The sequence below is a fragment of the Solanum lycopersicum genome, chromosome 8, assembly GCF_036512215.1.
Source record: "Solanum lycopersicum chromosome 8, SLM_r2.1".
Lineage (NCBI taxonomy): Eukaryota > Viridiplantae > Streptophyta > Magnoliopsida > Solanales > Solanaceae > Solanum > Solanum lycopersicum.
Window position 1 is genome coordinate 50,601,287 of NC_090807.1, and position 24,606 is coordinate 50,625,892.

General features: G+C 34.9%; 1 protein-coding gene across 1 annotated transcript; it reads right to left on the reverse strand.

Moving 5' to 3' along the window:
* Positions 1–463: 463 nt before the first annotated feature.
* LOC101267332 (copper-transporting ATPase PAA2, chloroplastic) lies at positions 464–22,137 on the reverse strand. Its single transcript, XM_004244997.5, has 17 exons — positions 21,290–22,137; positions 20,896–20,973; positions 20,409–20,506; positions 20,215–20,268; positions 19,472–19,558; positions 18,395–18,556; positions 17,846–17,956; positions 17,288–17,356; positions 10,469–10,578; positions 6,377–6,482; positions 4,214–4,280; positions 3,713–3,792; positions 3,140–3,594; positions 2,460–2,634; positions 1,821–1,952; positions 1,081–1,231; positions 464–816 (listed from the first exon to the last, which is right to left on the reverse strand). The coding sequence occupies exons 1-17, from the start codon at positions 21,915–21,917 to the stop codon at positions 695–697; spliced, it is 2,685 nt and encodes an 894-aa protein (XP_004245045.1). The 5' UTR covers positions 21,918–22,137; the 3' UTR covers positions 464–694.
* Between the last annotated feature and the right edge of the window lie 2,469 nt (positions 22,138–24,606).

Genomic DNA, 24,606 nt, shown 5'->3' on the forward strand with positions numbered 1-24,606 from the left:
ATTTTAAATGGCGTCACTACAATCAGCTATCAGAGTCCCGTTCCTACTTGTTTGCAACGAAAGAAAAAGTAATTGATGTTGTTAGCAGAAAATCTACGGAGAATGGCGGAATATTACCTTGAACCGTGAAATTTGTTTATTATAATATTGTTCACCATTCACCTTAAGATTCTTAACTTTAACGGTTTGATTCAAGATTGGCCTTTAGAATAACGAACACACCCAATTGAAATTATTTAAAAGGTGTTGGGTTTCATAGTAATTTTAAAAAACAAAATAAAATCAATGATCTGCTATCCTTTGAGTGCACGGGTAAAACCCAGCTCCTATGCAACCGGCAAATTATAGGAAAGGTAAGCGGACTAGGCAAGCTCGAGCTCGACCCAGAAGGCAAACCCCTTGCTTTCGCTGACAAGGAATTTCGAACTTGAGACTCCTCTGGCCTTTTAAGGATTTGAGCTCATAATCAGAAATATTTATTTTTATTTGCTTAATGTTAACAACAATATTGCCTTGGTTTTCAAATGGAAGATAGTGCTGACAATACTCTATAAACTAACACTAGTGTATTATGACACTACAGCTACTCTCAGCTGATGGATACATAACAGCAAAGTCCAAGAATGAGTAGCACAAAAGATTTCACAGATTCAGATTCTTACATGTCAACTCCATGATTTGGATGAACTTGAAGTTATTGCTCCTTTTGAGCGGGTTTATATGTAAGATTCTCTTTTCTATTCTTTTGCGAACCGTGGAATTGTAGCAACAGTGAATTGCTCACCACAAATATTGAGCTCATAGCCATTAACCCTCCTGTCAGGAAAAAAAGAAAGCAACAGCTGTTAATTCTATTTCACAATTTGAAACCGCGGTTAAAGGTTGTTTTAGGATGAATTTCTCCAAAATCACCAAGAGATGAATAAAGAAACCATGGTGGGAAACCCTCTAAGCAATATCCATATATTGGTCATATATTCCAGAGGATTGTCAACAAGATGCCAGATAAGTGATTAGACAACAAAGTATCATAAATCATTTGGACCAAGAGGCAGAACAAGCAATATGGATGTTATTTACCTGAAAGAGATGGTGTCATTGCAAAATCAAAATTTGGAAGAAGCACTCCAGCTGCAATGGGTATGGCAATGACATTATATGCAACCGCCCAAGACAAATTTTGATGTACTTTTGCCATTGTTGCCTGTGCAAGATCAAGAGCTTCCAGCACCTGCCAAAACATTAGGAAGCATTGAAAAATTAATTACAAGACAAGGCACATCATCATTTTTTTTCATCTGAATAAATTCACAGGCAAATTGCATTGAACATTTGTGTAATTATCCCATAGAAATTGCTCATATACACACAGAGGGATGTACAGTCTGCTTTCGGTCACCTGAACCTATTCTTCACGGTAATCCTCAAAACTATAGAGTGAAATAAGTTAGCGTGCTGTAAGTTATTCTTTGCGCTATGATATTCAGCAACTTTTTACAAATAAAAAATATCCACCTTTTTTTTTTCTTGACCGGAAATTTTGAATCCATCTTCTCATGACCATTCAATGAAAATGATAAGCAAAAACAAGACACAATAGGATAATAACTAAATATTTATTCCTCTTATATGATATACATGTTACCACATATTAAAGAAAAAATAACTTGGTACAGGTTACACTATTTTTATGGTCAACACTAATATGTGAAGAGATAATTAATATTTTTTGAATAGACATAATTAAATAAAAGCCTCACTGTGATGACATGGAGCAATTCATTTATTTTAGGACAAATGTGATGACATGGAACATGTACCTGTGAGAGTCTATTTCCAAGGAGTATAATGGATGCTGCATTTGAAGCAGCAGTTTCCTGTGCTTCAACTTGCAAAGCAATCCCTACATCAGCAAGAGCAAGAGAAGGTGCATCATTAATGCCATCGCCAACCTTCAAAATGAATTTCTAGTTAGATGGCCATGCATAGCATCTGACATTGAGCAAATCATATGTTCATATAGTACAAAACTAATACTCTTTGAGAGATAACTAGAATAATGAATAGCTGCTAAGAGAAAAAGGAAATATGATGACACTTGCTAGAGGGGCAAAAAGACAGCTCAACTACTGGATGTTATGTGCCATGGAGAAGCAAATTTCTTAAAAGGGCCAAGTAATTGTAGAAGTCAATTTTTATATGTTAACTTTTACGACGATATAAACCAAAGTTTTCTGGGAGAAAGGTAGCAGCCAATTGCAAATAGTATTACTGGCGAGGTAACTTTTACAGTTGTTCTGCATGTTTGAGGGACAAGTAGAATATTATTAGGTTTTCACCGGATAAATGCATTTACCACGACGACGCAATTGCACATGGTATTGCAGGACAAGATAACTTCTATATGTTTGAGGGACAAGTACAGTATATTTATGTTTTCATCAGATAAATGGAGTTACCATGGCGACGCGGTGACCTGAAGCTTGAAGACCTGAGATGGCAGCAGATTTCTGCTGGGGTGTTAAAGATGCATTGACAAATTTGTCTTTTATGCCTACTGTCTTAGCTACAGTTGCAACTGCCTCTTCCCTGTCTCCCGATAACAGTACTGTTTCAATTCCCTTGTGCTGAAGCCTTCAATTGGTAAGAAATTAAAAGAAAATATGAGATAACTAAACGAGAATAAAATTAAGATGTTCTACGAGAGGAATTTAGAAGAATAGAGAAGGGATGAGCAACGGGCAGGTGGTGGAACACATATTTGCAAGACTCTACATATTGAATCCATTCAAATTGAAAACTGATGGAAACATCGGTAAAATCTTTATGATATAAGTTTCAATCTACAACATGTTCATAGAAATCTAGACTTTGTAAAACTGCGAAAGGCAAGTCAATTTAATGATTTAAGTAACTTCTTCAAAAGGCTGAAGACTGGATGATCGCCTCAAATTCCCACATCACGACAACTTCAAAATAAAAGAATTAAGAAGCTAATGACCTACCACACATCAAAGATAGGTACCATATCTATGCAGCAAGGAAAAAAGTGAGGAGTGGGGCCATGGGGGAGAGAAATGATGATTATAACTTCTAAGATGCATTTAAAATCTACACTTGAAATTGTCTTCAACGTTACCTGCTTATTGTAGACTCAGCATCCTCGCGTAATTTATCAGATATTGCAATGGCACCAATCACACCCTCTCCCTCCCGACCAACATATACAACTGTTGTTGAATGATTAGATGATTGACTGTCCTGTAATGATTTAAGCATCACCGATTGTTCAAGAGCCATCAAATCAGAACGTTCTGTTTTTTGCTGGAAACGTTCTTGAACCCATTTCAGCTTTCCAATTGCAACCAAGAGCCCATTTACTTCTCCCATGGTTCCAGAGCCGGGTTCAGCCAATTGTCCACGTGTGACAGGGACACTCAAATTTAATGATTCTGCTTTGCTAATAATAGCATGAGCAATGGGGTGTGATGTTGTTTTCTCCACTGCAGCAGCTATTTGAAGAATCTCTAATTCCTCATGCCCCAATGATGTGATAGCAGAGACAGCAGGTTTTCCTTCAGTCAGAGTCCCTGTCTGAGAGTTACAAGCAGAGATCAGGTTTGCAATTCAGATAAATCACTGCGGATCTTTTAAATTTAGCTGCGGAAGTAATCATTACAACTAAGTATTCAATTGAAGAACTACTAAACACCTTGTCCAGCATGACATGATCCACACTTGCCAAGCGTTCCAGTACATCTCCTCCTCTGATAAGAAGTCCTTGTCTTGCTCCTATATAGTTTTAAAAGATAAAATTACAAGCTTAGCAATTTGGAAGTGTATAAGGTAACACCATGAAACTGAACTACTGCCTACTAAACTAAAGACAGAAAATAAAAGGGCGAGTATGCAATCCACAGAGTGTAATTCTGAACACTTTGAACAAATATTATAGCCAAGGAAGTAGGGTCCTGCAATTTCTTGTATTATTGGCATTTCTGATAGCCAAGGAGCCCATATTTCTGCTTGTTGGTTGGAACATCTAAATCTTCTCTAGAAGTTTAGTCTATAAAGCAAGAGATACATCAAGGAGAATACTCTTGTGAGTAAGAATGTCAAAAGATGTACTGGTATGTCCCCAACTGCTGCATAACAGGGAGAATGGAGGAAATTCTTTGAACTACAGCAAAAGCATTTAAATCTGATTATGTACCTAGTGAGGTTCCAACAAGAATTGCAGTTGGTGTGGCAAGGCCTAAAGCACAAGGGCAGGAGACAACCTGTCAAAAATCAAAGACAATAATATGGTAATCAAAATCACATCATACCATTTAAGGACATCTATAAGTGGAGGACATATAGTCCCAATCAAGCTAGGCATCAGAATAAGAATAGACTAGGTGAAATGACCATAGTAAGTCTGCTGACCGGTATCACAATTGATTTTTCTTTTTTGAGATAAGAGTAACTTTGTATTCACAAAAAATCATCATCCAAGGATGATGAATTGGAAACTTACATTACACAGGGTAGTGGCATCAAAAAGACCTACAGTATTACAAGTTCCCTATAAAATCGACCATCTCTGTGCTTTCCCCTATCAACTCTAGCTTACACCAAGAAAATAAAAGACTTAAGCATTTCATTTTCATCTTCTGAAAACTAATCATTTTGTCCTTCAAAACACCTAGCATCCTTTCTTTCCATGGAGTCCACCATATACCGCCTGGAATAGTCTTCCACCAATCTTCACTTTTCCCTCTGTTGCCAATTCTTGCCCAGCTATTAAGGAGCTCCATTGTTGTCTTTGGCATCACCCAACTAACCCCTAGTATACACAAAAACATTTTCCACAATTTTGAAGTTGATTTACTGTGAATGAAATAGGAAAAGAATAGTATTGAATTGTTGGTGTGTCTCATTATTACATTGATGACCCTATTTATAGACACTAGAATACAATCCTTTACCAAGTAGGATACTATTTACTGTTCCTCTATTTGTATTCCTATTCTAAATAGGATTGTATAAACCTTTTCCTATTCTAATAGGATTATATAAACCTATTTCTATTCTAATAAGATTGTATAAACTTATTCATGTTCTAACAGTTGTCTTTGGCATCACCCAGCCAACCCCTAGTATACACAAACATATTCCACAATTTTGAAGCTGCTTTACAGTGAATGAACAAATGACTATTTACTTCTGCTTTCTGCTCAGACATAAAGCATCTTGAGCAAAACTGCATCCCCTTTTTTGTAACGCCTCATGAGTAAGGCAAGCTTTTCTTATGACCAACCAGACAAAACATGATACTTTAACGGGCTTCTTGTCTTCCACACTAGTTTCCAAGGCCACTTTTTAGTCACTGACTGATTAACATTTATCCTCCAGTAGCAAGATTTTAACTGTGAACATTCCTTTGCTATGTAGCTTCCAAATTGGTTTATCCTTTCAGATATGGCTGATGGGGGGTGTTAAGCACCTCTAGTAGCCCGGCCACATTATCAATTCCCCAGTCATTCAAAGCCCTACTGAACACCAAGTTCCACCCGTGTTGGCTCCATATTTCGGCAACAGTAGCAGATCTTTGTAAGCTCAAGGTCTAGAAGTTTGGGAATAAGTTCCCAAGGCTATCATCCCCTTTACAGATTTCATTCCAGAAATCCCTTTTCAGATCATTGCCCACACTAATATAAATATTGTTATTGAACTCTGGCCACATCCTTCTGATGTTCTTCCACACACAGCATCCAAAAGACCCCATCACCTCCTCAGTAGTCCATTGGCTAAACAAGTTGCATGTTATTACAAATCATTTACTCTCAGTAGACAGATAGCACAAACTCTTCCTGCAGGCAAGCAATTCTTGTGCTTTTACCTATAATGATACCATATTTATGAAGCAACAGCATCGAAAAGCAGCCTTCTGCAGTAATTCCATTCATAACATGTCTTTTGTTTAAATTTACAATTGGTTTTTGTTTTTCTTTTTGATTACTAAATTTTACAATTTGATTTCTACTTTGGGCCATTTCATGAAGCTTCTGCTGAAGTTTAATTACTCCTACAATTTCTTCATCCTAAAGTTATTGGACAAATCTTCCTTCACCAGTTATATCATAAGAGCAAATGGAGAAGCACAGATGTGACCAGCAGACAAACTGACAAAGCACAAAGATTTGGACAAGCTAAAATGATAACTCCAAAAGTTATTGTCTATCATTTATAACTTCCAACAAATTAGCAGCAGCCTCTAACAAGAACTGACAGAATAGAGAATGACTTTTCTAGACAAAGATAGAAGGGAAACAGAGAAGCAATTTAAATTCGTTAGGAAGGCACTGATATAAAATGGTTCATCATGACGCACCAATACATCTACAGCAAGTTTCAAGCTCAGAAGCAAAGGATCTCCTTCTGGTCCGGCAATATCATTCAATAGAACATCTGGGAAGATGTTTGACCCAACATAATACCTATAGAATGAGCAATAATTATCAAACAACAGAAAATTATAAGTAACTTCCCCGTAAAATGAAATATATACAGTACCAGAACATGCTATCATTGTTGGAGAGACTCAAAGTAACCAAATAAGAGTATCAAAGATTCATTTCTACTGCTACCAAGTTATTGCAGAACATTGATCATCTATGTTTTGAAAGCTTATGTCAAAACTTGTATAATGTGCTATTCCCTCTGTCCCATTGGCACCCTTTTCTTTATAGTCCGTCCCAAAAAGAACGTCACCTTATTATAATTAGAAACAATTTAACTTTAAAATTCTCTTTTTACCCTTAATGAAATGATTTACAACCACACAAATATCTGAGACTACAAATTTAAAAAGTCTTCCTTTTTTTCTTAAATATTGTGCCAAGTCAAATGATGCCATAAAAAATGGAACTGAGGGAGTATTAGTTTTGATGAAGTAGTAAATTTATTAAATCATTGTTAGAGAGACTTAAAAGTAACCAAATAAGAGTATCAAGGATTTCATTTTCTGCTGCTGCCAAATTATTCCACAATCATTGATCAACTATATATTTTTTGGAAACTAATCATTGATCACCTATATTTTGAATACTTGTACCAAAGCTCGTATAATGTGCTGTTCTAGGATTTCTCTATCAGATGATGCCCTAGATCAGGGAAGGATTTACCTTGATATATGTGGTATCATCTGACACCACCTCATCAGGAAATCTTACTTTTATATATCAATAACATGCAAAATAAAAAATAGTATAAATAAAGACAGAAATGACACCATTTGTCACAAGTTGCATCCAGGTTCTCTGGTTAGGTGGATAAAATTTCTGAAGGACGCCCGGTTCAAAAACCTCGATAGCTTGCTTTTGTTTTAAAATTTTTGAGCAATACTAGTCCTTACTAATTAAATGCCAGGTTGGATTGATCCAATGACCTCCTTCCTTGTAAGGAGAAACTAAACCACATTCACTATTTTTCTTTGTGAATTGAACTTTATGTTTAAATTTTTAATTCAGTTTAACTTTCAATGACGATATCATTTGCTAAAGCACCTTCTGACCCTTCAAAACCAAGTTCAACATTTCAAAGTTCATCTAACTTTGAGGAAAGGGACGATGAGTCAAAACAATGTCGAAAAAGATGTATTTAGTACTATATCTAGTGAGACTATTATTAACACATTGCAAAGTATGAAAACATGCAGACGAGAATTGTAGTTTCATACTTGTGTTTTTTGATGGCTTTACTGTGTTTGTTTTTTGTTGGGATCGACACATGTACTTCCCTGAATCAGACAAATTATGAAGTATGCTAGGGAAATTGTTGACGTGTCTCCTAGTCAAACCCTATTCCCAAACTAATAGCTAGGTTTCTTGTATAGGAAGATAAATTGTACATTGACGGTGGTATCAAAATGCAAACTGGAGATGTTGCTTGTGGAGGTAATAATTTTAGAAATGATCAAGGTAGTGGATGTTAGGATACTCAAGCAAGGTAAAATCTACTTCAAGTCTCGTTACAGAACTATGGAGCATCAAAAAGGGGTTTTAGCAAAAGAAATGAAATACAAAAAGGGGTAGGCATAAACACCGAAAAACCAGAACGAACTGAATTAATTAAGTTCTTCAGTTCTGATTTCGGTTCTATTACCTCTATACTTCAGTATTCAGTTCAGTGCTTGGTAATAGGGTCCCGGTACTGAAGAACCGAACTTTTATCATGCTCACTAGTTATACTCTTTCTTTTATTATCTTTTCCAGCAAAAATCCTTAACTACTGTTTCTTTTGCCTCTTCATTACAAAACTGTGATCATAAAAGCTTTTATATAATAACATAATGAATTGCAAGTTCTCAGCTACTTTAACCAACTGTCCTATCTTATGCATTCTGATAACTTTTTTATGCTAAACAAATACAAGCTTAAATTCAATGTTAAGTCGTTCATGTCTTATGGAATTAGATTCTGTTAGTCTTAAACAACTGCTATTATAATGTATCTGTACTTTAGTTCGTCTCATCGAAATAAACAAAGAACCGAATTAAAAAAACAAACTTGAAAAAGTTGAACCAAACCAAACTAATACGGTCGGTATTCAGCACACACTAGTGAAAAAATAAAGAACCAAAGGCCCACACCTAGATACAGAGACTTGGAAGGGGAAACAAGCTTCCTACTTGCCATCAAGTTTATCAATAAGGAGGACATACAATGTCACTGCCCAGAGGGCTAATGATGAAGATTGAAGATGTTTCAATGTGCCGCTTTCCTGGCAATCAAAGGGCACAAACAGGAAGAAGATTTACTAATCTAGGAAGAGGCAATCAAGGATATAGAGTTTCACCAAATGGCAAATTTTAGCCATGTAGCTTATGAATTAGTTTAAACTAGGTGATTCTTCCCATTTGTCCTAGTCTTGGTGGACAGAGTTACATGTACATGTTGTTGGTGGGGAGGTGGCAAGTATCCCGTGGAATTAGTCGAGGTGCCCGAAAGCTGGCCCGAACACCACGGCCATAAAAAAATATGAGTTTAAACTTTTCTGGTCCTTCCTAATGTACCAACAAAAAAAAATTTGTTGTTTATTTTTTTAAATGTCGACACTGCTTACAAGAAATCCCTTGCACGCCACTGTCCTAGAGGTCTCAAAAATCAGCGGATTATGAAAAGGAACTGGAGAAGACTGCTCTATATGACACATGTTTACCACAAGGATGGAACATATGTATTTTCAAAAACAGGAACCAGACCATAGAATGCCTAGTCCGTGAACATTGTACTGAGATTAAGTTAAGAGCTTCAAGTTTTAGAGCTGCAAATACTTTCCTTGTCATAAAAAAACTTAGTTTGAGCCTTGATTTTCCTGAAATAGTTTTTAGGGGAACCAGAGTGAGAGATCCCTGTAAATGTTGTGGCACTCAATATCAATGAAATAATTTTTTCTTACTCAAGGAAAAATATAGGAATATCAAGAACTCTATTGCTCAAAGCTGGTAGCATTTACTCTTTAGTATACTATTACAAACACAAATGTTTTTATTTTAAGGGTTATGGTAAGCACCATCCTCAAATCCCTCCTACCTAGGAACACGACAGTGGTTTTTCCACTTCGCTCCTCGGTTACTCAAACCTCCAACCTCATAGTTGAGGTGGACGTCCTTCACCACTAGACTCTCCCCCTCCGTTGTCTTCAAACAAAAATTGAAGATCCCAAGGATAATTGTGCTAAGGAATTATTGAGCAAACTAGGTGTCGAATTTAGTCTGATTGAACTTGATTCTGATTTGACTCAATTTCAGGAGGTAGATTTTAGTGAACCAATGCCTGTGTGCCAAGTGACATACTAAGGTTACATTACTTTAAACAATACTTCAAGTACACCTTATAATAGAAAATACATGCAGTCAGACGCAATTATAGCTCATGGGAATGGTCGAACATAGATACATAATACAACAGCTTGTGGCTTGATAAGGAGGAAAAACACGGTTTCAAGAAATAGCTTTAGGAACATCTCCACACCACTAACATCATCCATGAGAAGACACCGAGCACCATTGTTCCAATCATTTCAGAAACTTGGTATCTGTTTAGATCTTCCAACTCTTCTTCTAGTTTGGTCATGTGTACCTATCTTTTGTCTATTACTTCCTCCGTTTCAAAAGGAATGTCCTTATTTCCTTTTTAGTTTGTTTAAAAAAGAATGACCCTTTTCTTTTTTGGCAACAACTTTAACTTTCCACGTGGCATGTTTATGATCACAAGATTAAAGGGCATTTTGGTACATTTGATATAACTTTAATTTAGAACCACAAAACTAAAAAGTTTTTTTTCTTTTCTTAAACTCCGTTCTAAGTCAAACTAGGCCATTCTTTTTTAAACGGAGGGAGTAATACCTAATTAACTAAAAGAGCAGTCAACTGTTTCTTAAACATATTTGTGATAAAATAAGGAAAGAGTGAACTTGTTACCAGAACCCAAATGTGGCAGCTGATAATGTCATCACACTGTAAACAAATGGCCCAGCAATTGTATCTGCTAGTCGTTGAATTGGTGCTTCACGGCCTTGGGCATCCTCAACCTGTAAGATTAGAAAATTTACATATAAGCTCATAAATTCCTAAGTTTTACGCATCAACATTAACAGGCAGTGGCCCCACAACTGCTAATTCTAGTTCAGGATCAGTAGCCACTTTTGTGTCAAAAGATGGGTACACACTTTTGTTTAACTGCTTATATTAGAAAGAGTAATTCAAGGTGAAATTCTCCGAGGAAATAATATTCTCTATCCAGGAAATAAATGCTATAGGTAAACAACAAATGCATGTCAAACATCCAAGGGAGTCGCATAAAGAACTCCATAAACATTAATTGAATCTCAAAATCCCTATACAGCACAGAAAGTTATAATACACATTTATTTGAAAACTGCAATTCAAAGATGGCGCCACTACAAGCTTTAGAACATGTTAAGCTCTTCAAGAAAATAGGTGTAGTTGAGATTTCAGAAAACAAAGAGTCTCTCAGCTTTTGGTTGCCAGTTAGGAGTAAATAATCATAGCACCTTCATCTTGGCAACTGGCAAGTACTACATTCCACATGTGCCGGAACCTCCTCAATACGTGTAAATTGCAACAGATAGACAGCAAAAATATGCTGATCCAAATCACAATAACCCAAAACATTTACAAGTACAATAAAAAAATATAAGGTTCATTTTACTTTCTTTTCATAATAATGATGTTTGGGCTAGTTTGTGTGCACCTCGACTAATTTCATGGGATACATGCTACCTCTCACCAACACATATATCTACTAACTCTGCTGGAACCGATGGAAAGAAATCTCTTAGTGTTCAGATCTCACTTTGTTGACCACTAGGTCACACCCTAGTTGAGGTGAAATCACCAAGATTCATTTTCCTTTGATCCAAACTACATGCATCGATGATCTTGCAAATCCTCTAGTTTTAGGCCGAGTGGTCGGGCACTACTAAATTGCTCAAAGAATTAGTTAAAACTAATGGACTATGTGAGAAATATAGGAAAAGAATATTATTGAATTGTTGTTGTGTCTACATTATTACATTGAAACAATATTTATAGACCCTAGAATACAATCCTTTATCAAATAGGGTACTATTTACTATTCCTATTCCTATTCTAATAGAATTGTATAAACATATTTCTATTCTAATAAAATTGTATAAACCTATTCCTATTCTAATAGGATTGTATAAACCTATTCCTATTTCAATAAGATTATATAAACCTATTCCTATTCTAACACTCCCCCTCAAGCTAGTGTATACAATTCATGTACCGAGCTTGTTACAAATGTAATTAACACGAGGACCGATGAGAGGCTTGGTGAGATATCCGCAAGTTGATCAGTCGACTTCACAAAATTGATAGTCAATCTCAACGTGTTTGTCTTCTCATTAAATACTGGATTTGATGCATAATGTCAGAGATAAGATTCCAGTGTTGAACTTCCAAACTAAACCTGCAAAGACTTCTTCAAGCCATAAAGTGACTCACATAATCGACATACAAGGCTACTAAACTCCCCTTAGCAACAAAGTGCTCAAAACCTAGTATAAAGTATATGGATCATGTTGGAATTCAATAAATTAGTTGATATTGAACAAGTCACTAAAAAACTGGTTGGAACATGCTCATATGCCGGAGTATTAGATTTGATGGCTAAAAGTGGTCATAATCTAAGAAATAAAATTATTAGGTAGGGTCTGAATGATGTCACGACCTAACTAGAAAATAGAAATTATATAGGATAGTTCGAATTGATGGAACGACCCTATTGAAAAAAGAAATAATATGGGTAGGGTCGGATGATGGCACGACCCTAATGAAAAATAGAAATTATAGCGGTAGTATTGGAATGATGGCACAACCCTACGCAAATCAGATTTGAGGAGTCACCGAAAAACGAATGGAACTACACAAATCATATCTGAGGAGTCACTGAAAAGACACACTGAAAAGACACTGTGTTATGCAACTCAGATAAAAAGGTAGTTCGGAAAAAAACCCACGATACTACGCAAATTAAATATGAAAAGTAGTTCGAAGAGATGCACGATGCAATGCAAATCTGATATGCAAAAAAAAATGTAGTCACCAGAACAATGGACGGTGCTACACAAATTAAATATGAAAAAGTAGTCATGTGAATGATGGCATGGTGCTACACAGATTAACTAAAGTAGTCACCGGAAGGATGGCACGGTGCTACATAAATTAGATATAAGAAAATAGTCACTGAATGATGGCACGGTGCTACGAAAATTAAATATGAAAAAGTAGCCACCAGAAAGATACACAGTGACCAACTTTTGCCAACATAATCATTGACCGGACGGGTGGCATATATGAGTAATAGCCGCCCGCCGATAGCAGATGCACTTTGATTTTCTACCAAGATCATAGAGGCTCTGATACCATGTGAGAAATATAGGAAAAGAATATTATTGAATTGTTGTCATGTCTATATTATTACATTGAGACCCTATTTATAGACCCTAGAATACAATTCTTTATCAAATAGGGTATTATTTACTATTCTTATTCCTATTCTAATAGGATTGTATAAACATATTTCTATTCTAATAGGATTGTATAAACCTATTTCTATTCTAACAGGATTGTATAAACCTATTTTTATTTCAATAGGATTAAATAAACCTATTCCTATTCTAACAGACTATATTCCCATGGTTGAACATTTTCCTATTTGGCACCTTTAGAGGATGTTATAAGCACTGTTTTAAAAGGCAGGGGCATGGGGCGAGGCATAAGCCTCAAATATCTAATATATCTTCAATTTTACAATTTTATCACTAAAAATATAAGCAAAAGTAGAATTTTCAATAATACTGCAAATAAATCACCAATAATATAAAAAATTGTTATAATTATTATTTGAGAAAAGTATTAAGTGGAGATCATCTTTAAAGGAATTTTTCATCTATATCATCGTTGACCTCCGCATCTACTAGTCCTTCCCACCCTCATGTACTATTTGCACAAATTATTGTTTATACATTTTAAATAGGGATAAGTAAAAAAGGTATAAGAGCACAAATAGTGGATAACTTACCTCAAGAATATAGTGTTATTGAATCTCAATCTCATCAATTTTAAAATAATCTGAAATTTTATTTATGATAGTATCATTTTCTATGAGAGTTGCTTTCTTTCTTTTTTATATATTTTAGAGAAGATCATTACAACATGTTACCTTTCTCAAAAACAAAAAGAGAAGATCATTACAACATGAAAACATGATAGCATTAAGTATAAAGATTATTACACGAATAATAAAAACATGATTTGTAGAAAAATACTTTGAAAACAATAAAAAATAAATTCAACAGCTAGGGGGTATCCTTTTATACATGGGCCTTACGCCCCAAATTCTAGGATGTAGGTCCTATGGATCTACGCCTTTCATTTGAGCCCCGAAGCAGTTTAGGTACATCTGTACGTTATGAAGGTTGGGGCCATAGTACCCTTATTAAAGTTACCATAATGCTTTGAGCTAGTAAGAACTCAAAATAGAGAGGTTTTAACACTGATGTCTCTTTATTATTTTGATGATCTTGTGTTGTTATGTTGTGTTGTGTTCCGTTAGGAGGTGACCTAGTGATCTACACCTTCGTAGGAGGCTCTCTGATTGTGTAGATAATTCGAAAAGAGTAGTTGTGATGTTTTTTTGAACAGGGTAAAACCCCCACTCCTATGCAATAACTCACAACCACACATGAGAGGTAACCTGCACTAGGCATGCCCGGTGCGACAAGCTCAACCCAGAAGGCAAACCCCTTCCTTTAGCTGACAAGGGGTTTCAAACTTCAGACCTCCAACATGGAAGTCCCAAGCCCAAAACACTGGGCCACCTCGAAGGGTATGATGATGCTCTATGCATTTGTTTTTATGCCATGACGTCGTGTAATGGGAAAATGAGTTGTGAAATTGGGTTGAACTCTGTTTTTCCTCGAGCTACTGATTAAGGGGTATTTGCTGCAGCGAGACTGTCATAGTGAGCAGGGACTTGTTGTAGCGCCAGTAGATGAGTCGGATGAAGCAAGGCAGAATGTACATTTTAAGTCAGTTTTCTCAAGTCTTTCCCCATGACTTGAAATATTTGAAACCGAGAATCCAAAGGCGAATTTTCAAGGTCGGGGGCAATTTTCTCTAGACTTGAGTATTTTTCATCAATCTTTCCATCTAGAATCCAATGAGATGATCTTAATGGTAAATTATGGGTTAGAGCCCTAGAACTCATGATTTTGTGGGAAAGCATGTGGCTTGATGTAATTAGAGTGTGTTTATTCTAAGTTGACTATCTATCCTTCTTGGGATGAAATTGATGCCTAAATACTTGTTATGATGATTGGGGAATCTAGAAAACCAATAAAAATGATTTCTTGAGCATAAAAAATGCTCAAGAAAGTTTTTTTGTGTGATCATGGAAAACTTTTGTGTGATGAAATAACCCTATGCTGTTGATGATTTCTTGATTGTGAGACTTATTGGTCCAGTTACTTATGCCCCCATATATTGGCTTGTGTTTATATATGTTACTAATCTTAGTCGGGCTATGATGCAACGAGTACATAGTGTTTGTACTTATGCTACTCCTACACTTTCTTTTGAGGGCTGACTGTGATCCAAAAACTCTTACGGGACAACGCATCTAGCGCAGATACATTTTAGATCTGAGGGTGAGCAGATCTTCTAATGACACTGGACATTAGTACATTTAATTTAGTGTTTGCTATTCTTAGACATTTAATATTTAGAATCATAGTACAATGACTGTTGAATTTTGAGGATGCAATAGTTTAGATTTTCCGCATCTTTTATTTAAGTTGAACCCATTGGCGGCCACCTAAAGTTGCATAAATTTACACTTAAAGACACTTCAACTAAGGTTTGTTCGTTTTAAACACCTTATGTTGGGCCTCGATGTGTCATTTTGACTTTTTACCTTGAGGTTGTTTTGTGCAAAGAGGTATGGGGTAGTCTGGAGAAGACAATCAAAAGGCAAGCGGGTGCTACTGCAAATATTTTTAATTGATTAGATTTCTTTTCTGTAAATTATTTGGATAAATATGTTTCATTGGCCACTTTTTGTTTACTCAAAATTCATTACACAAATGACAAATGTTGTCATTTAATTGGTCACTTTACATGTCATTTGAGGAGTGTAACACACATTACATATTTTGGCTGATTGTAAATAAAAGCGTCAAAATGACACATCGGGATCCGACATGAGTTGTTCAAAATGAATAAACCTCAGTTAAGATGTTTTAAGTGAAAGTTGGTGTCAACTTAAAGTGACCGCCAATGGGTTTAGCCCTTTATTTTTTATTTCATTTTGAGACTCTTATTTCTCGTGATATGTTTTTAATTATGTTTACTTATTTGGTTATAGTATTTTTTTAGTTGTTAAGATTTGGTTTGCCCAATGGAGGTTAGTGTGGGTGTCAATCACTGTGGCTTGGGTCATGACAACATATTGCCCCAAGACCACCCCGAAAACACCTTTGGAAACACTGGTTAGAAGTAAGGTAATAATTTATTTGAATGCTAGAGTTAGTATCAAGAAGATCCCTCATCAATTACAGATAAAATATTAATTGTATAACACTTACCATAGGTGTCCTCTATTTCATCTCATCAAATTGTGCGTATATTTTCTCTTTTCATTATTCTCTCACATAGTTCAAGACCTCCACGATCTTGGTGGAGACTTGGTAACTTCTGCCTACTGACTGACTCTACCTTATATTGTTTACCTAGCCAAATTTTCTATCTTTGCCGAATTACTATCTTTCTTCTTTATGGTTACTGTTCTAGCAGTACCAATCTTATTTTCGGTAATGATACCTGTAGCATAGTGCTAGTTTGAGTTTGTTCATTTTATGGTAGCACTGTGTGTCTTTCTGGTGACTGTACAGAGATAAGATGCCACTTCATGGTGTCATTATTTTATTGACGTTGCAACTTCTTTTAATGACCATTCTAGTAGCTCCGTGCCATTCTCAGTGAATGTTCCAGAGGCACTGCACCTCTTCTTTTTAAGGTTCATGGCACTGAACTCAGAGTAGCAGAGCACCTTTCTTTGCTATCCATTTTGACAAGAAAAACTTTCTCCGACAATATGGACATTATATTGGAAATAACCCTGTTCTCCTATGAGATTCTAACAACCAAAACTTTTCTCCAAGGATTTCAATTTCAAACAAAAAAAAATCAAGTGAGATTCAAGTTGTCAAAGAGTAACATGTACTTGAGAAAAAAAGGAAGTTCAGACACTACAAGATTGGACTACTACACTCAATGAAAAAACACCAGAATTAGCTTATACGCTATTTTGAATGAATTTCAGACGGTGTGATCAATTTGCAATCTCAAGCTTTTTGTCATTACATCAACAAAATAGTAGCATTAATCTTTTTTTATACCGTTTTGTCCAAACCAGCTTGCGTACACCTCGACAAATTCCACAGCATAACTAATATCTCCCACCACCAAGTACCAGGTAACTTTGTACTCGAGGCTTGATTAGATGTGAAGAAATCACCTACGGAGTAGTATTTTGCCTCTAAAGGATAGTAGCTTTGACTCCCTAACAAAGAAGCCTCCCTTCGTTATCTGTTTTCCCTCCTCAAGGTTCTAAATTTCTAAATGCTAGAAAATGTTCCAAGCAACAAATATTATTTGGAAGGAAGAAACATCTCTAAGAAAAAGTGTACTGACCATATTAACAATCTTGGAAATTGTTGAATTGGAACCAGTGGAAGAGGCCTCAATCCTCAAAGGACTGTCCTGAAACATAACAACAAGGACTTCAAAATAAAATAATATAATCAGAAATGTAAATGTAGTTCTACCATCATAAGGTGTTCATCAACTAACATTTGAATCATTATAAGAGGCACAATCTAAGAACTCTGAAAACAATTGGCGCAAATCTAATGCACCGTCATGTATATAACCTTAACAAGGATCAGTTAACATTTTTGAAATCTATTGTCTCTTCAAATGTTTATAAGTTGGTATATAGCCTATTCCTATGTTGATAATAATAATAATTAAGTCATTCTAAAAGGTCATGAAACCTCATTTTGTTACAGATGACACAGTGGGGTAGTAAACTAGTTTACATCAGAAAATTGCAAGTAGCATATCTATACATGTAATATCTTGGCACCATGTCCGAACAGATCAGATGGGACGTAGAGGATTAATATATCTCAAACCAACTAGTTGGGGTATCATATTTGATTGATTGATAGAATCTTAAAACCACCGTACCCAGTTAATTGTACCAGCTGAGACAGAAACACCCTTCTCTTTAAACACCGGAAGAGACTCTCCAGTAAGCATAGACTCATCCACAACACTTCGACCTGCAACAACTCTTCCCTGCAGAGGCAATTTGATTTATCATTTGAGAATGTAAGATGTTGCATGCCTAGTCAACAAACAGAAGAAAACAAGTATTTTAAACAGAACTCAACAGCCTTGAATAGGCATTTGTATTCCTTACAACCGACTGAAAAAGGTGCCTTAAATGCTTTTAAGCTAATAATTAGTCAGTTTCTTTAAACAGGACAAATAACTCATTTGTCCAAAATTACCTATTCAATCCTCGGGAGAACTTTAAAAAATATCATTCCTATGACTCCATATTCTGTTTGTAGTAGTTGATGGCTTTGTTTTACATTAGTATCCTAAATGCTTGGATAAATGAAATCCAAGGAAATTAGATATGTATTCTATTCTGCTTTAATGACGATATTCATACATTCATCCTTGGGATAAAGTCCTGAAAGAAAAGTACTCATGTAAAATTTGACTTACATCTACGGGTATAGTTTCTCCAGGAAAAACGAGCAAAGAATCACCAACTCGAATATCATCGGTTGGAACTTCAATACAAATTGCATCAGAACCGACAACGTCAGTCGAGGAATCACTGCCGGAGGAAGTAATTACAAGCCTAGACTGAGTGGATATAAGCGACTGCCAAAAGAACCACACCAAATTTTCGTAAGAAAAAGGAGTAACAAAGTATAGAAGTTTCTCTAATCATGAATACAGAAGGAAAAAGTAGGGTACAATACAAACTTCTATTTATTTTAGTTCTTCAGCACTTCATTAGTGGACTCGGGGAATCTAGTCTGAATAGTGAAATGTATTCTCTTTCATATGCAGATCAAAAATAATAAGTAGCCTTGTGTAGCTTAAATAAAGTAAGAAAACTGTAGCCTGAAAATAATCTGAGATTATTCTTTTGTTAAGAGCAACTATTAGGTAGCATAAGTCTTAAATGTTCGGAACACTAAACAAATGTTTTTCCTCCATAGGTGTGAATAAATATACACTGGACACCAGAAATAAGAGATCAGAGCTTTTATGCAACTTCTAAAACTAGATCATCCGTAACCCACTTCATAAACACCTTTTACAAGCTCTAAAAAATAACTGTTATTTTAAAGTAAAAGGTCAAACTCCAGAAGTACAACTGATAATAACCGATAGTAGATTTCTGGAAAGGGAACCCTTTAATGCATCAATAGAACAAGAGAAAATTTGATCGTAGGAGTGGTTCATTTCCATTTAAAACATGTTCACTAGTGTGTGCAAGAACTCAAAATCAGAGGACTTACTGGAAAAAACAAAACATTCATAAAAGTTGGATTTCATGCTATCAAGGACAACATATTGATTAATAACAAGTTTAAATAGGTGGTAACCATGGAAGTCTTATCAATGGTTATAACATACTCATTGATGCTACTGTCTCAGAGAACTCCAATATCTAAAAGACTTAATCAACCAGTACTCCAGTGGTTAATAGATTTCCCAACCTTCGGAGATGGTCAAATATTGAACATTATCCATTTTCTTAAATCACATGCAATGAAAACAACTTACTAATAGCTCATTCATGTCACTAGATGCCTTCAGCCTTGCCCTTTCCTCCAAGGAACGCCCTAGTAATACAAACCCAAGAAGCATGACCTGCGTACTAAAATCAATATTTTTGAATGAGCAAACTCATTGCTAAAATGAACAAATAACAGTTTAGTACTACTGAATTGATTTTGGTCGAGACAGACCATCATAGAAGTAAAATTAGAAGGTATTGCAGAGCATAAACGATACCTTAATGAATTGGAGAAATAGTACAAATGAGAACTACATAGTGAAAGTTAATGATTGATAGATGGAGAATGGTTTGAGATTTATGGAATTTCACAAAATTCAAACATTGCAAAAGGAGAATTGACTCCGTGGTTAGGGATACATTTCAAAATAACATCAGGCAGGTCAAGAAAAGCATGACTAATGATTTAGAGTAGAGGGCATGGGACCATGTGAAACTCTGATGACATTATTTGAATTTTGCAAGGACTTCAGATGAAAATATTTTGAAGCTTGCGTCATTGGAAAAAAAATTTGAAGCTTGAGATTTTAAAATGTTAAAAAAGGGCTGAGCCGAATAAGGCCAAAGTATCTGTGGCACCACCTCGACAACCTATAACATTAAACTTTGTGAATCGGAAGACCAAACAGCAGAAAATTAGCAAGCAAATAAAAACTTAAGTGACAGAATAAATGGAAAGAAAATTTAAGCACTTCGAGAGAAGTAAAGAGGAAAGTAAGAAAAGACAAACCGGCTCATCAAAAAATGATGCTTCCCATTGAAGCTCAGAGTTAAGCAGTGAGACCTAAAAAAGAGAAGAAGTTGTCAGTACATCAGTCTTAACTCAAGAGAGTAAGGAGTTTCTAATATATTCTGAAAACAGACGCTGAAATCATAATAAGAGCTGCTAGCAAGATAAAGGGCAAAACTTCAATTGATTCTTACAGAACTAATTGCAAAAGCAGCAATTGATCCAAAGCCAACAAGAGAGTTCATATTTGGTGATCCCTTTGTGAATGCCCGAAGACCATCAAAGAGCAGGTCTGTAGCATAAATTATTTTTGTCAGTAATGAACTAAGATGAGAAATTACATAGCTCCTATCTATAGAACTGCCAAAAATGACGCTAGTATTGGGGGGGGGGGGGGGGGGTCCTTGACATGACACTATTAACCTGCAAACTGAAAAAGGATTCTCTATGCTACAAATAACAACTTTAAGCTAAGCTATCAGCTCTCTTCCACAGAGATGATAGTCAAAATTGGATTCAGTCACATGATCGTACCCATTTGATTTAGTCTACTTCTACAGTTAACTAGAAAAAAAAACAAAGGAACTTGAACAAATAAGAAAACGGACAAAATACAAACAGAGGAGAAAGTAACAGCCAATTAAGAAGGAAACAAAATAGAATAAACAAGTAGTGATTAACCTCGTCCAGGTCCTAATAAAGCCCCAACTGCCAATCCAGCTTTGACATAAGAATTATGCAGTATATCCAACATTGAACCTGTAGCAATGTAGATCAACTAGTCTGAGTTATCCAAAACAGAAAATTTCATCAAACACTAGCTATTTAGCCTTTGGTACCGATATTCCCGAGCTGAATAGGATATAATAATAGTCATTATGGAACTGGATGCTTCTTTCCAAGCTGAATTGGATATCACATTGATCATTATGGAACCAGGTAAGAGTATTTCCTTTTTTTTCTTTTCAACATTTTTTACGAACTGTTAAATCAAGTGTTCAAATCGTTGTTGTTCTGAACTAGCAAACATGTATATTCACTAACGAGATGAATAGTGCATCTTATGCAAGTTTACCGTGAATATGAATGCCAAGAGAGTGCAATATATGAGCTGCGTGAGTTCCACAGCATAAAGCAACCAAAGTCCAAGCGAAAGCCACTCGATTACGACTCTCAATAAGCAAGGCCTCCTTTTTCTTCACCGTTTCCTTCCACTTGTTCACCTTGGCATCGATTCCTAATCCAGATGACCTCTTCTTGGTCGGAAAACCACATTCCGTCAACCTCTTAGCCAACTCTTGAGCCGCCAAACCAGTCTCAGCTGCATCCGCTTTCAACTTAACCGCAGCTGTCTCGGTCAACATATTGACCACAGCCGAGTCAACTCTGTCGTCCGCTGACAAGATCGCCTTGACACGTGAGACACACGCGCCGCACATCATCCCGCTCACATCTAGCAGCGCCGTCGTCTCATCATTTTTCAACTGTACCTGCTGCTCATTTCCGCTCGGCGTAACATTGAACTCAACAGCCTTGGCGAATACGGCATTGCGCCGCAGCAATAGCTGACTAGTACGACGTCGTTGATGGATGAATGGATTGAAGTAAAAGCTGCGTCGTTCGTGGTTGGCATTGGAGCGAATGAAGTTGGAAGTGAGGTTGTGATCGTGTGAGAGAGAGAATCGGAGGAGATTCGCCGTCATGGTTTCTCCGGTAGAGTAGAAATCGGAGAAATGAAAAGTGGATATGAGAGAGGAATTGAAGAAATTAGTGGCGCATGGTGAATATTGAATGCATACAATGACACGTAGATTTGAATTCAATGCTAGATGAAACGAAATGAAAAAAACGTGTGATCCAAATTTAACTTTATTTCTAGAGTTTCACTCTCTGGATTCTAAATGCACATGCTAACTTCAATTTTCAAAAATGACTGCCTAAATTTTACACTTAAAATTTAGATATTCTTTTTAATTTCAAAATTAATGGGATTTTTTTATTTTAATAATTAATGAACAGTGGAAGATGATGGTGAAGAGGACGTGAGTATTTTTCAAAATCAACCCAATGTTATGATGAAAATTTAAATTTCATATGATAGGAGTCATACTACTACGTAATCTATTTAAAGCTAATGGCTTTAAATGTTTAGTGTGTATCAGAAGAATAGACCATATGAATAGAGAACTCTATTATTGAGATTTCTACTACACTTTATTATTTCTTAGGAGCAATGGTCAAATATACCTCTAAACTATTTTAAAAGGTCTAGATATATCCTCCGTTTAAAGTTGAGTTCACTCATGCCCCGCCGTCCAACTTTTGGTCCAAATATGCCTTTATGGGCGTTAGTTGCCATGTTGGACATATCCAACTCATTTTTCATTTCTTTAAATGCCACATGGAATTAACATATCATTTTGGCCTTACCACATAACATTTTTTATGAAATGGAAAGCTATCTGGATTCATAAACATCTAATCCGACCCATAAATCAATTCCTTTTAAATTCACTATCCGACCCATTTTTAGCAATTTTGTTTAATTTTTATTATTGCGATAAATCCCGAAAATAAGTAATTGATTAATAAAAAATATGAAAAAAAATATAAAATTAATGCCGAAAATTCACAAATAAATATAGTAACCTTAAATCTAACATTTCAAATTTTTTTTAGATTTTTTATTTTTCGATAAATCTCAAAAATGAGTAATTGATTAATAAAAAGTATGAAAAGTATGAAAAAAATATAAATTAACATCAAAAGTTCACAAATAAATATAGTAACATTTCAATCTACATTTTTTTAAAATTTTTATATTTTTCGGCAAATCCCGAAAATGAGTAATTTTTTAATAAAAGGGGAAAAATATGAAAACAAAATTAAAAAATATACGTCAAAATTCACAAATAAATATAGTTAACTTAAATTCAATAATTTCAACAATTTTTTTATTTTATATTTTTTTCATATTTTCCTATTTTTTATTTCTAAATTTTTTGAGTATTTTTTATATTTTTTCATATTTTTTGTTAATAAATTCATTTTTGCGATTTGTCGAAAAAATTAAAAATTAAAAAAAATATTGAAATTGTTGAATTTAAGGTTACATTATTTATTTTTTAATTTTTGGTGTTAATTTTATATTTTTCATACTTTTTATTAATCAATTACTCATTTCGGGATTTATCGAAAAGAATAATTTTTTTTTAAAAAAAAGTGTTTAAATTGAATTTAAGGTTAATATAATTATTTATGAATTTTCAGCGTTAATTTTATACTTTTTTCATATTTTTCTATTTTTTTTATTAATCAATTACTCATTTTCGAAATTTATTGAAAAAATAAAAACTAAACAAAATTGTTGAAAATTGGTCTGATAGTTTATTTAAAAGGGGTTGATTTATGGGTCGGATTGGGTGTTTATGAATCCGAATATCATTTCATTTTCATATAAATGTTATGTGGTAAGGCCAAAATGACATTACAATTCCATGTGGCATTTAAAGAAATAAAAAATGAGTTGGATATGTCCAACATGACAACTAACGCCCATAAGGGCATATTTGGACCAAAAGTTGGCCGACGAGGGCATGAGTGAACCAAACTTTAAACGGAGGGTACATCTAGACCTTTTTGAATAGTTTTGGGGCATATTTGACCTTTTTCCCTATTTCTTATAAATATAATTTTACTGTCAATTCAATTTAATAGTCTTTGGAAATTTAGTATTTTATTATGTTTGGCATATATTATTGAAATTCATTTAACTTTTATCAGTGAGATTTAGAATATAAGAAAACATGAAATTATTCATTTTTGCATTGAACTTGCATATGAAGTATAACTTTCATAAATAACAATGGTTATTTTCAAAAGTATACTTTAATTTATTATTAATTAATTAATTATAGAAGAGATAAAAGACATGATTCTTCAAATATTATAATAATAATAATAGTGATGTATGAAATAAGATATTATTTTTTCTTTAAATGTTTGGTTGAATTGGTAGGTAGAGTTTCTTATTTCTTTCTCCCTATGGTAGGTGGGTTTTGAATGAGATATTATTATTATTATTATTATTATTTTTATAATATGATGTTACGCTTTTTAAGGCCAATAACAGGCAATTTCCATTGCATATGGGTAGTTAACACCCATGACCCATGTGCACCACATTCATTTTTTAATTCAAATCAATGTCTATCTTTGATTTTCTGTTTTTTCTTTTCTTCCCAAAATCAGATGGCATTACATTACAAGTAGTGAGAATTTAGAAAGACAGCTTCTTAAATCACGGAAACATCCTAAATTCTTTCAACTAAGGCGGCGCATCGAATTCCGGAACTATTGACAAAATAGAAATCGATCCCAAAATATATTTAA

Coding starts and splice junctions, on each gene's coding strand:
- LOC101267332 (XM_004244997.5), bottom strand. CDS start 21,917: ATGACGGCGAATCTCCTCCGATTCTCTCTCTCACACGATCACAACCTC. Junction 18,557..19,471: donor GTGACATGAATGAGCTATTA/GTAAGTTGTTTT, acceptor TTCTTTTGGCAG/TCGCTTATATCCACTCAGTC. Junction 10,579..17,287: donor TTTCCAAGATTGTTAATATG/GTCAGTACACTT, acceptor CTAATCTTACAG/GTTGAGGATGCCCAAGGCCG.